Here is a 14,369-nt window from a genome sequence, read left to right as displayed (position 1 = left end):
AATGTTATTATACCATGTAACTTACAATAACGTTATTATACCACGTAACTTTCAATAACGTTATTATACCACGTAACTTTCAATGTTATTATACCACGTAACTTTCAATAATGTTATTATACCACGTAACTTTTAATAACGGTATTATACCACGTCACTTTCAATAGTGTTATTATACCATGTAACTTTCAATGTTATTATACCACGTAACTTTCAATGTTATTATTCCACGTAACTTTCAATACTGTTATTATATCACATAACTTTCAATGTTATTATACCACGTAACTTTCAATAACTTTATTATACCACGTAACTTTCAATAATGTTATTATACCACGTAACTTTCAATGTTATTATACCACGTAACTTTCATGTTATTACACCACGTAACTTTCAATGTTATTATACCACATAACTTTCAATAATGTTATACCACATAACTTTTAATAACGGTATAATACCACGTAACTTCTAATGTTATTATACCACGTAACTTCTAATGTTATTATACCACGTAACTTATAATGTTATTATACCACATAACTTTCAATAATGTTATTATACCACGTAACTTTCAATGTTATTATACCACGTAACTTTCAATGTTATTATACCACGTAACTTTCAATGTTATTCCACGTAACTTTCAATACTGTTATTATACCACATAACTTTCAATGTTATTATACCACGTAACTTTCAATAATGTTATTATACCACGTAACTTTCAATGTTATTATACCACGTAACTTACAATAACGTCATTATACCACGTAACTTTCAATAGTGTTATTATACCATGTAACTTTCAATGTTATTATACCACGTAACTTTCAATTTTATTATTCCACGTAACTTTCAATACTGTTATTATACCACATAACTTTCAATGTTGTTATACCACGTAACTTACAATAACGTTATTATACCACGTAACTTTCAATAATGTTATTATACCATGTAACTTTCAATGTTATTATACCACGTAACTTTCAATAACTTTATTATACCACGTAACTTTTAATAACGGTATAATACCACGTAACTTCTAATGTTATTATACCACGTAACTTCTAATGTTATTATACCACGTAACTTATAATGTTATTATACCACGTAACTTTCAATGTTATTATACCACGTAACTTACAATAACGTTATTATACCACGTAACTTTCAATAGTGTTATTATACCATGTAACTTTCAATGTTATTATACCACGTAACTTTCAATGTTATTATTCCACGTAACTTTCAATACTGTTATTATACCACATAACTTTCAATGTTATTATACCACGTAACTTACAATAACGTTATTATACCACGTAACTTTCAATAATGTTATTATACCATGTAACTTTCAATGTTATTATACCACGTAACTTTCAATAACTTTATTAAACCACGTAACTTTTAATAACGGTATTATACCACGTCACTTTCAATGTTATTATACCAAATGACTTTCAATAATGTTATACCACATAACTTTTAATAACGGTATAATACCACGTAACTTCTAATGTTATTATACCACATAACTTTCAATGTTATTATACCACGTAACTTTCAATGTTATTATACCACGTAACTTTCAATGTTATTATTCCACGTAACTTTCAATACTGTTATTATACCACATAACTTTCAATGTTATTATACCACGTAACTTACAATTACGTTATTATACCACATAACTTTCAATGTTATTATACCATGTAACTTTCAATGTTATTATACCACGTAACTTACAATAACGTTATTATACCACGTAACTTTCAATAGTGTTATTATACCATGTAACTTTCAATGTTATTATACCACGTAACTTTCAATGTTATTATTCCACGTAACTTTCAATACTGTTATTATACCATGTAACTTTCAATGTTATTATACCACGTAACTTACAATAACGTTATTATACCACGTAACTTTCAATAACTTTATTATACCACGTAACTTTCAATAATGTTATTATACCATGGAACTTTCAATGTTATTATACCATGTAACTTACAATAACGTTATTATACCACGTAACTTTCAATAACGTTATTATACCACGTAACTTTCAATGTTATTATACCACGTAACTTTCAATAATGTTATTATACCACGTAACTTTTAATAACGGTATTATACCACGTCACTTTCAATAGTGTTATTATACCATGTAACTTTCAATGTTATTATACCACGTAACTTTCAATGTTATTATTCCACGTAACTTTCAATACTGTTATTATATCACATAACTTTCAATGTTATTATACCACGTAACTTTCAATAACTTTATTATACCACGTAACTTTCAATAATGTTATTATACCACGTAACTTTCAATGTTATTATACCACGTAACTTTCATGTTATTACACCACGTAACTTTCAATGTTATTATACCACATAACTTTCAATAATGTTATACCACATAACTTTTAATAACGGTATAATACCACGTAACTTCTAATGTTATTATACCACGTAACTTCTAATGTTATTATACCACGTAACTTATAATGTTATTATACCACATAACTTTCAATAATGTTATTATACCACGTAACTTTCAATGTTATTATACCACGTAACTTTCAATGTTATTATACCACGTAACTTTCAATGTTATTCCACGTAACTTTCAATACTGTTATTATACCACATAACTTTCAATGTTATTATACCACGTAACTTTCAATAATGTTATTATACCACGTAACTTTCAATGTTATTATACCACGTAACTTACAATAACGTTATTATACCACGTAACTTTCAATAGTGTTATTATACCATGTAACTTTCAATGTTATTATACCACGTAACTTTCAATTTTATTATTCCACGTAACTTTCAATACTGTTATTATACCACATAACTTTCAATGTTGTTATACCACGTAACTTACAATAACGTTATTATACCACGTAACTTTCAATAATGTTATTATACCATGTAACTTTCAATGTTATTATACCACGTAACTTTCAATAACTTTATTATACCACGTAACTTTTAATAACGGTATAATACCACGTAACTTCTAATGTTATTATACCACGTAACTTCTAATGTTATTATACCACGTAACTTATAATGTTATTATACCACGTAACTTTCAATGTTATTATACCACGTAACTTTCAATGTTATTATTCCACGTAACTTTCAATACTGTTATTATACCACATAACTTTCAATGTTATTATACCACGTAACTTACAATTACGTTATTATACCACATAACTTTCAATGTTATTATACCATGTAACTTTCAATGTTATTATACCACGTAACTTACAATAACGTTATTATACCACGTAACTTTCAATAGTGTTATTATACCATGTAACTTTCAATGTTATTATACCACGTAACTTTCAATGTTATTATTCCACGTAACTTTCAATACTGTTATTATACCATGTAACTTTCAATGTTATTATACCACGTAACTTACAATAACGTTATTATACCACGTAACTTTCAATAACTTTATTATACCACGTAACTTTCAATAATGTTATTATACCATGGAACTTTCAATGTTATTATACCATGTAACTTACAATAACGTTATTATACCACGTAACTTTCAATAACGTTATTATACCACGTAACTTTCAATGTTATTATACCACGTAACTTTCAATAATGTTATTATACCACGTAACTTTTAATAACGGTATTATACCACGTCACTTTCAATAGTGTTATTATACCATGTAACTTTCAATGTTATTATACCACGTAACTTTCAATGTTATTATTCCACGTAACTTTCAATACTGTTATTATATCACATAACTTTCAATGTTATTATACCACGTAACTTTCAATAACTTTATTATACCACGTAACTTTCAATAATGTTATTATACCACGTAACTTTCAATGTTATTATACCACGTAACTTTCATGTTATTACACCACGTAACTTTCAATGTTATTATACCACATAACTTTCAATAATGTTATACCACATAACTTTTAATAACGGTATAATACCACGTAACTTCTAATGTTATTATACCACGTAACTTCTAATGTTATTATACCACGTAACTTATAATGTTATTATACCACATAACTTTCAATAATGTTATTATACCACGTAACTTTCAATGTTATTATACCACGTAACTTTCAATGTTATTATACCACGTAACTTTCAATGTTATTCCACGTAACTTTCAATACTGTTATTATACCACATAACTTTCAATGTTATTATACCACGTAACTTTCAATAATGTTATTATACCACGTAACTTTCAATGTTATTATACCACGTAACTTACAATAACGTTATTATACCACGTAACTTTCAATAGTGTTATTATACCATGTAACTTTCAATGTTATTATACCACGTAACTTTCAATTTTATTATTCCACGTAACTTTCAATACTGTTATTATACCACATAACTTTCAATGTTGTTATACCACGTAACTTACAATAACGTTATTATACCACGTAACTTTCAATAATGTTATTATACCATGTAACTTTCAATGTTATTATACCACGTAACTTTCAATAACGGTATAATACCACGTAACTTCTAATGTTATTATACCACGTAACTTCTAATGTTATTATACCACGTAACTTATAATGTTATTATACCACGTAACTTTCAATGTTATTATACCACGTAACTTACAATAACGTTATTATACCACGTAACTTTCAATAGTGTTATTATACCATGTAACTTTCAATGTTATTATACCACGTAACTTTCAATGTTATTATTCCACGTAACTTTCAATACTGTTATTATACCACATAACTTTCAATGTTATTATACCACGTAACTTACAATAACGTTATTATACCACGTAACTTTCAATAATGTTATTATACCATGTAACTTTCAATGTTATTATACCACGTAACTTTCAATAACTTTATTATACCACGTAACTTTTAATAACGGTATTATACCACGTCACTTTCAATGTTATTATACCAAATGACTTTCAATAATGTTATACCACATAACTTTTAATAACGGTATAATACCACGTAACTTCTAATGTTATTATACCACATAACTTTCAATGTTATTATACCACGTAACTTTCAATGTTATTATACCACGTAACTTTCAATGATATTATTCCACGTAACTTTCAATACTGTTATTATACCACATAACTTTCAATGTTATTATACCACGTAACTTACAATTACGTTATTATACCACATAACTTTCAATGTTATTATACCAAATGACTTTCAATAATGTTATACCACATAACTTTTAATAACGGTATAATACCACGTAACTTCTAATGTTATTATACCACATAACTTTCAATACTATTATTATACCACGTAACATTCAATGTTATTATACCACGTAACTTTCAATGTTATTATACCACGTAACTTTCAATGTTATTATTCCACGTAACTTTCAATACTATTATTATACCACGTAACATTCAATGTTATTATAACACATAACTTTCAATAATGTTATACCACGTAACTTTTAATAACTTTATTATACCACGTAACTTTCAATAATGTTATTATACCACGTAACTTTCAATGTTATTATACCACGTAACTTTCATGTTATTACACCACGTAACTTTCAATGTTATTATACCACATAACTTTCAATAATGTTATACCACATAACTTTTAATAACGGTATAATACCACGTAACTTCTAATGTTATTATACCACGTAACTTCTAATGTTATTATACCACGTAACTTATAATGTTATTATACCACATAACTTTCAATAATGTTATTATACCACGTAACTTTCAATGTTATTATACCACGTAACTTTCAATGTTATTATACCACGTAACTTTCAATGTTATTCCACGTAACTTTCAATACTGTTATTATACCACATAACTTTCAATGTTATTATACCACGTAACTTTCAATAATGTTATTATACCACGTAACTTTCAATGTTATTATACCACGTAACTTACAATAACGTTATTATACCACGTAACTTTCAATAGTGTTATTATACCATGTAACTTTCAATGTTATTATACCACGTAACTTTCAATTTTATTATTCCACGTAACTTTCAATACTGTTATTATACCACATAACTTTCAATGTTGTTATACCACGTAACTTACAATAACGTTATTATACCACGTAACTTTCAATAATGTTATTATACCATGTAACTTTCAATGTTATTATACCACGTAACTTTCAATAACTTTATTATACCACGTAACTTTTAATAACGGTATAATACCACGTAACTTCTAATGTTATTATACCACGTAACTTCTAATGTTATTATACCACGTAACTTATAATGTTATTATACCACGTAACTTTCAATGTTATTATACCACGTAACTTACAATAACGTTATTATACCACGTAACTTTCAATAGTGTTATTATACCATGTAACTTTCAATGTTATTATACCACGTAACTTTCAATGTTATTATTCCACGTAACTTTCAATACTGTTATTATACCACATAACTTTCAATGTTATTATACCACGTAACTTACAATAACGTTATTATACCACGTAACTTTCAATAATGTTATTATACCATGTAACTTTCAATGTTATTATACCACGTAACTTTCAATAACTTTATTATACCACGTAACTTTTAATAACGGTATTATACCACGTCACTTTCAATGTTATTATACCAAATGACTTTCAATAATGTTATACCACATAACTTTTAATAACGGTATAATACCACGTAACTTCTAATGTTATTATACCACATAACTTTCAATGTTATTATACCACGTAACTTTCAATGTTATTATACCACGTAACTTTCAATGTTATTATTCCACGTAACTTTCAATACTGTTATTATACCACATAACTTTCAATGTTATTATACCACGTAACTTACAATTACGTTATTATACCACATAACTTTCAATGTTATTATACCAAATGACTTTCAATAATGTTATACCACATAACTTTTAATAACGGTATAATACCACGTAACTTCTAATGTTATTATACCACATAACTTTCAATACTATTATTATACCACGTAACATTCAATGTTATTATACCACGTAACTTTCAATGTTATTATACCACGTAACTTTCAATGTTATTATTCCACGTAACTTTCAATACTATTATTATACCACGTAACATTCAATGTTATTATAACACATAACTTTCAATAATGTTATACCACGTAACTTTTAATAACAGTATTATACCACGTAACTTTCAATGTTATTATTCCACGTAACTTTCAATACTGTTATTATACCACGTAACATTCAATGTTATTATACCACGTAACTTTTAATGTTATTATACCACGTAACTTTTAATGTTATTATTCCACGTAACTTTCAATGTTATTATTCCACGTAACTTTCAATACTGTTATTATACCATATAACTTTCAATGTTATTATACCACGTAAGTTTTAATAAAAGGGACTTGATATACTACGTCACCTGCTCAGTGCGTCGCTCGTTTGACTACGTCACTTGCTTCAAAAACGTCCACATCCAATATATCTGTGGTTTGCAGAGACGTACAAAAATTCTATCCCCAACTCCCTCTATTTCCTCCTCTCTCCAGGTGCCTTGTTACTCTTATGGGCAGAAGCTATCCAAGCTGGCAATATTACGTATAGCCTGCAACTACATCCTGTCTCTGGCTCAGTTGGCTGAGCTGGACTACAGTCCAGACCATGGCAGTCTGAACTTCTCTCAGTGTGTGGAGCAGTGCACCAGGACCCTGCAGGCCGAGGGCAGGAGCAAGAAGAGGAAGGTGAGACTGCACTCCTTCTCTCATGTACACTCTGAAGTAGTGGATGGGGCCCCGACTACAGAAAGAATCTCATGAACCAGGCCCTTAGTTCTATTTCCCCTGCTTTATAATTATGTTTGATCATATTTCAGTTAGAGGCCTCCCTGTTTTCTGACCCACTCCTGGTACAAACTTAACACATTCTTCATGTTTACCTGTTGTCTTGACAAATGCAACAAGACATGCATGTCTTATGCCGCCTTCACACGTGTTAATCACGTAATTTGCGCCGCATTCACTTGCCGGGACCAACGTGCCAGAGAGGGGGCGTGGCTTATCGCCCTGGAAGCCGTTCAACTGTCCGACATTTATTTCCGCCATCAACCATAGAAAAAATAACCTGAAACGTTCTGAATGTGTCCCAGTTAATTTCCCGTTGCAGTGTGTGAATCAGGAAGTAAACATGGACCCAAGCTTTTGCCTAGCAACACAGCTCACAGATGGTGAATACAGGTATACTCAGACAGACAGTATGAGAAAAAAAAATGTTTTTGAATATTGAAGAATGTAAACATGTTCTAGTAGAAACCCAAAAGTATGAACCTGGAATTGAACATGACATATCCCCTTTAAAGTCACAGCAAACCTATGGTAAATGATGAAATGGCGTTTCATATAAGGTTCATGAATATGCATGTCATCTATATGTCAGATGAATGATACAAGTGAGAAGACGCTTATGACAGGAACGCTTGAGATCAATAGCGCATCACAAATATCACAAACAGCATTTGACATGCAGACTGTAGTAGGGCCGGGGATTGAACTCTTGACCCGGTGGTTAAAGGAGAACATGCTCTACCCACTGAGCAGCTGCTGCATCTCTTGTTTACTTATGTAGGTCATATAGAATCATCAGTATTGCATTGTTTTTTTAACCGATTAAACGTTCCCTGTAGTAACTTTAAATAAAACACAGTTTTTGGGTCCTCTCCCGGTTTTAAGAGCTTCTTAAAGGTTAGGTTGGTATGGTATCACCTGCCAAACACTTCCTTTGTGCAGTAGAAGTGAGTGTGCATGAAGCAGTAATGTCAGCGTTTTTATCACACTGAGCCAGACAGCAGCTACATAACACAAGAGCCACAGACTCTGACCAACAACCCACATTAGCTTTCTCACTAAAGTCTCCTTCTTATCTAACTTACAAACATGAACACTACTTGTTCTTGAACGAGCCACCAAACAAACATTCACCAGGGAACAGTGCACAGCTAACATCTAGCTGCTAGCTGTAGCACATTAAACAGCACGTAAATGTGGCTGCAAATGTCAGTTAGATGTGTTCTCTACTCTTCATTACATACAAGTAGGCTACTGCACAAGTTTGTTCACTTTCGTGTTCCCTATGGTATATATATGTATAACACCGACACTCTGGCAGCCTGCTACAGAAGCGTAATGCATTCTCTTTAGAAAAAATATATCTTTGCCCTGTTTAGCTCAAATAAAATCTGTTGTTTTTTTTTTACTTCCCAAAAGTCTTTTTTCCTTTTTTTCTTCCTTTTAATACAAAACTATTAACTAAACATTTGAAGAACACATTGGCATTACGTTTTGTTACAAAAAGGGATAAAATGTAATTTTACACACATTCAACACCCTTATTAAATAAATATATTTTAAAGTGAGCAAGCTTGGATTGAAGATTTTCATTTGTGAGACGGTCAAAGTGTTCTGCTTTCACATCCAGCTTCACACTATTACAGTCATGTTGCTCTTTTAGATGTTAACTAGCTGAGGGCTTTTTCCCTGCTGGCTGTTTCTCTCTGTGTGCATGCCTGCATTGTGTGTGTGTGTGTGTGTGTGTGTGTGTGTGTGTGTGTGTGTGTGTGTTCTCAAAGTTCCAGACACCAGATGTTTAGAGTGGAAGGGAAGTGGAGCTGGCGCCATGAAGGGCAGAGGGCAGCGAGAAGGCACGCGAACTGAAACCACACAAATGTGCACACACACACACACACACACACACACACACACACACACACAAACACACACACTTGGCACATTCACCAGCAGTCTCTCCAACACATTCCCCCACTCTGCCTCTCCAGGCCATCTGCTCCAACATACTTTGAAACAAGGAGGGGAAAAAACACAGTCATCATCAGCCTGTCAGACATCAGCAGCTGGTGGAAAGACAGGGGGGGTAGTGTGTGTGTGTGTGTGTGTGTGTGTGTGTGTGTGTTAAGGGGGGGGGGGACACTTTTTCAATTTTCCTCAGAGCCACTGAGTCTGTGTCCACAGTAGGCAGGAAAAAAGACATTTTTTTACTTCATTGTGATTTGTATTTTTGCTCCACCATAAACCTGAGGTCCCAAATATCCCAACTGGAACTCTTTTCAACACGAAGAGTTTCCACTACTCTCATTGTAGTTGAAGTGAAGAAAGAAGTATAGATTGTACTTAATTAAAGAGGAACTTCACACTAAATTATAATTGTTTGCGCTGTACACATAATCTCATAGTGTATGTTGGCACATTTTCCTGCTCAACATTAGCTTAAATATGAAATGTGTGTGCTTGGGCAGGCCAACTGCTGTGATCTATTGAGAGCTTAACAAGATATTTAGGATCATGTTAGCCTTGATAGACAGCATGGCTACAGCTCTGTAGTGACACTCCTGCTTTTTTAAATTTTCCCCATAAATGAATAAGTTCGAGTTGACTCCTGTCTGTGGTCTCACTGAATGTTTCGGTGTTTATCTTGGTTGATTTTCTCACCGTGCTGTATATTACTTCAAGTGTTGTCAGTTTGTGTCTTTGTTCCTGTCATTCAAAATGAATTTTGAACCCGTGTTCAGATTCAGAAACATGATTTTCACTGCGCTCCATCCAAACATCCTAAGTACTGACCTTAACTACAAGCAGCATTTGCATCGCAATACTTAATTTCTGTCATACATCTCCCAATCTTTCTTTTGTATACACATCCATGAACTGGAATAATAACACCTTGGGACAAGTGCAAAATGTAGATAGATCTACATTCAGTGCATTCAGAAGTGATTCAGACACTTCATGTTTTTATATGGTGCAGCCTTATGCTAACATTTCGTTAAATCCATTTTTCCCTCATCAGTCTACATTACAATACTCCATACTGGCTAAGCGAAAACAAGATAAGGTGGACAGCCATCTTCAGTTCTCTCCAGAGCTGATTGAACCCAATCGAACATCATTGAATCCTGGCCGGGCCACTCGAGGACATTCACAGAGTCACTCTTGCATTGTCTCGGCTCTGCGCTTAAGGCCGTTGTCCTGTTGGAAGGTCAACCTTCGGCCCAGTCTGAAGTCTTGAGCTCTCTGGACCAGGATTTCATGAATATCTCAGTTCAGCTTTCCCTCAACCCTGGTCAGTCCCTGAGTCCCTGCTGCTGAGAATCAGCTCCACCACCATGCCTCACCATGTGGATGGTACTGTGTAGGTCAGGGGTCTCAAACTCATTTTCACTCCGGGCCACATCAGCGTCATGGTTTCCCTCAAAGGGCCGGTTGTAACTGTAAGACTGTATAACTGTAACTACTCCTAACATATTGTTAAATAACTGTCTCTGCTTTTGATTATTGTTTATTCAAGTGTAAAATTATTGTACATGCAGTTATATAAATGTAAAATGATATTTAAGCACATTTCTGTTATTATAACATAAATCATTTTAATTTATGGTTAAGAAACCCACATACTGGGTGACCGTGGCTCACTGGGTTAAGAGGGTTGTCTGGCAACCGGAAGGTCAACGGTTCGATCCTCGACTGGGACGTGTCACGTGTCAAAGTGTACCTGAGCAATACACTGAACCCCGGGCTCCTATCATTGGCAGCCCACTGCTCCCTATATACAGGGATGGGTCAAATGCAGAGACAAATTTTCCCCTTAATGGGATCAATATAGTAAAAAAAATTTAAATTACTCTATCAAAGATCTAACTTTTAAAGAAAATAACAGGACAAATATAAGACAAATATCATCAAACACAAGTTATTACATTAACTTTGTTCAAAGCTATTTTTGTCACCTCTCTGCATCACTAATGTGATGCCGTCGTCCCGTGCATGGCAGCTACATCCAAGAGCTCCTCACTGAGAGTCAAGTCTGCCTTGAGCCTCTTACAAACACTGATAGATGATGTATCTCGTCTCTTAGCTAGCTGTGTTGTTAGATTGCTGCTAGTTCCTGAACTCGGTCTGCGATGGTGTTTCTTCACAAACTAACATTTGTAAAAGTCTGTATCTGGTTGGAGCTCACCTGCTCACATACCTTTAGCAGCACTGGGCTGTAGCTTTTGTAAATATATTCTGCTGTGATTGCACTCTGCCTTTTAATTCTTGGACAATTTTATGTTTTTCTTGGAGGCTAAATTTAGCTCCGTGTTTGGTGTCAAAATGCCGACGTGAATTGTATCCTTCATCACCGACACGCATCATAACACAGAAGACAGACCCGTTTGTTCTCCTTGAAGCACAGACATGATCTTAAATTACATCTTCTTCCCTCTGCATCAATTTTTCTCTTCGTGGACATTTTGGGATTATTTGTCGATCTTTTTCAACTCAATCACTTGTTGGAAAACCGCTTTACGGGCTGTTGCCTCTCCTGTCCACCTGTTGTGATAGTTTTAATGTCGGTACACAGACAACATGCTATCTCATAATTTCAACTTTCTATCTCATAATTTCGCCCATGGGGATATTTTTATTTTCAAGTCTAACTTTTTTTTTTTTTTTGCTGGCGGATTCGCGGGCCACATAAAATGACGTGGCGGTCCGGATTCCGCCCGCGGGCCTTGAGTTTGACACCTGTGGTGTAGGTGATGAATGGTGCCTGGTTTCCTTCAGACATGAAGCTTGGAATTGAGGCCAAACAGTTAAATCTTGGTTTCATCAGACCAGAGCATCTTGTTTCTCACAGTGAGAGTCCTTTAGGTGCTTTCATGCATCTTTCACTAAGGAGAGGCCTCCGTCTGGCCAGATCGGCAGAGTTTTGCAGTGATTGTTGTCCTTCTGGAAGTTTCTCTCATTTCTACACAGGATATGTGGAGCGACCATCTAGTTTGTGGTCACCTTTCTTACCACAAGTCTTCTTCCTCAATTGCTCAGGCCACCCGCTCTCCAAGGAGTCGTGGTTGCTCCAAACTTCTTGCATTAAAGAATTATGAGGGCCACTGCGCTCTTTGGAACCTTTAATGCTTCCGTGTTTTCTTGTAATCTTCACCAGATCTGTGCCTCGACACAATCCTTTGAGTCTTTGAGCTCTACAGACCTCCTGGCTTGTTTTTTACTGATATACATTGTCAGCTATGAGAGGTTCTACAGACAGATGTGTGTCTCTCCTAAACATGTAGAATAGAATCCTATCAAGGTGAAGAAACAGGAGGCTAAATTCCAACTCTCACAACAAAGAGTCTGAATACTTATGTCCCTGTGATACATAAGTAATAATCATGCATTTTTGTAAAATCCTGTTGTCGCTTTGTCCTTATGGGGTATTGAGTCAAGGTTGAAGCGTAAAAAAATGTATATAAACATGAACAAAAGTGTAAAAAGTGAAGAGACGTGAATACTTCCTGGATAGTTATCTAGTCAGCATAAATAGATGGATAGAAAAGCTGTATTCTTATTTTCTTGCATACTTTTTGATTATTTGTGGATATTTGATTTCTGTGTATTGTATTGTTTGATACATACATACTTCAGACAGGGTTTCTTTGAAGTTGATCATGTGGAGTGATTACTGTGTGTATTTCTGTTCCCTGTAGATTTCAAACATGATATTAACCACTTCAGAATGAACATAGCCGCCTCCAGCCCTCCAGTCCATCATACAGCATCAATAACGTACACAGCCATGTGTACACTGTATGATACACTTCTGTCATTTCAATTTCACTGCAAATATACATTCTGTAAGTGATATTAATATTGTGGATGTTGTATGACGTTATACTACCAATAATAAATAACCTGATGAGCTCCTCCACAGTATGATGTGTAAACGTCCTAATCACCGTCTGAATTCCCTCAAAACTTCACAGATAGACAAACCTGGAGCTGATAGAGCCCGCCGTCAATCTCCCAACTTTCAGCTCAGACTGTTTTGATGGACTCGTTCCTCTCTGTGTTTCAGGAGTGAAGCTGAGAGCAGAGGACCGGTCCAACATGTAAACCCCTGACAAAGCAACGAGGAAGCAGAATACTGACGAGATGAGGATCAGAGGAAAGCTGAGGAAGTGGATACATGAAGGAGTGAAACTTTTTTTCACCACTCATTAATAACTAGCATCAATACTTGACTCTGAGGTGGAATTGTGGAGTTTTGTACATAAAGGCCCACAACTGACAAACAGACAAAGGGACTTCAAGGATCGGCCCGCGGAATCGCTCAGCAACAACCTGCACTCAACTATGCGTACAGCGAATAACGTTACATTGCTTCCTCGTCAGCATGTCTGTAAGAATGTAGTTCCTGAGAACACAAATCATCTGGTGGCAGGTGTATAAAGCTCTAAAACAACATCAGTCTGATGAGGATCAAACA

At 34.0% G+C, this 14,369-nt stretch overlaps 1 protein-coding gene across 4 annotated transcripts in view; it reads left to right on the top strand.

Moving 5' to 3' along the window:
• Positions 1-14,369, top strand: part of atoh8 (atonal bHLH transcription factor 8) — a 140,830-nt gene that overhangs the window by 124,418 nt on the left and 2,043 nt on the right. For 2 of the 4 annotated variants that reach the window (XM_076092099.1, XM_076092098.1), the window contains exon 4: positions 7,607-7,792. In XM_076092099.1, the coding sequence (XP_075948214.1) occupies positions 7,607-7,661 (55 nt within the window). In that variant the 3' untranslated portion in view covers positions 7,662-7,792. Of the gene's footprint in view, positions 1-7,606; positions 7,799-9,678; positions 11,191-13,958 lie in introns of those variants that run through there. The other 2 variants (XM_076092097.1, XM_076092096.1) reach the window with 2 other exon arrangements.

Source organism: Anarhichas minor, unplaced genomic scaffold (genome assembly GCF_050575085.1).
Source record: "Anarhichas minor isolate MPS153535 unplaced genomic scaffold, ASM5057508v1 ptg000015l, whole genome shotgun sequence".
NCBI classification, from domain to species: domain Eukaryota; kingdom Metazoa; phylum Chordata; class Actinopteri; order Perciformes; family Anarhichadidae; genus Anarhichas; species Anarhichas minor.
This window is presented reverse-complemented; position numbering and strand designations above follow the sequence as displayed.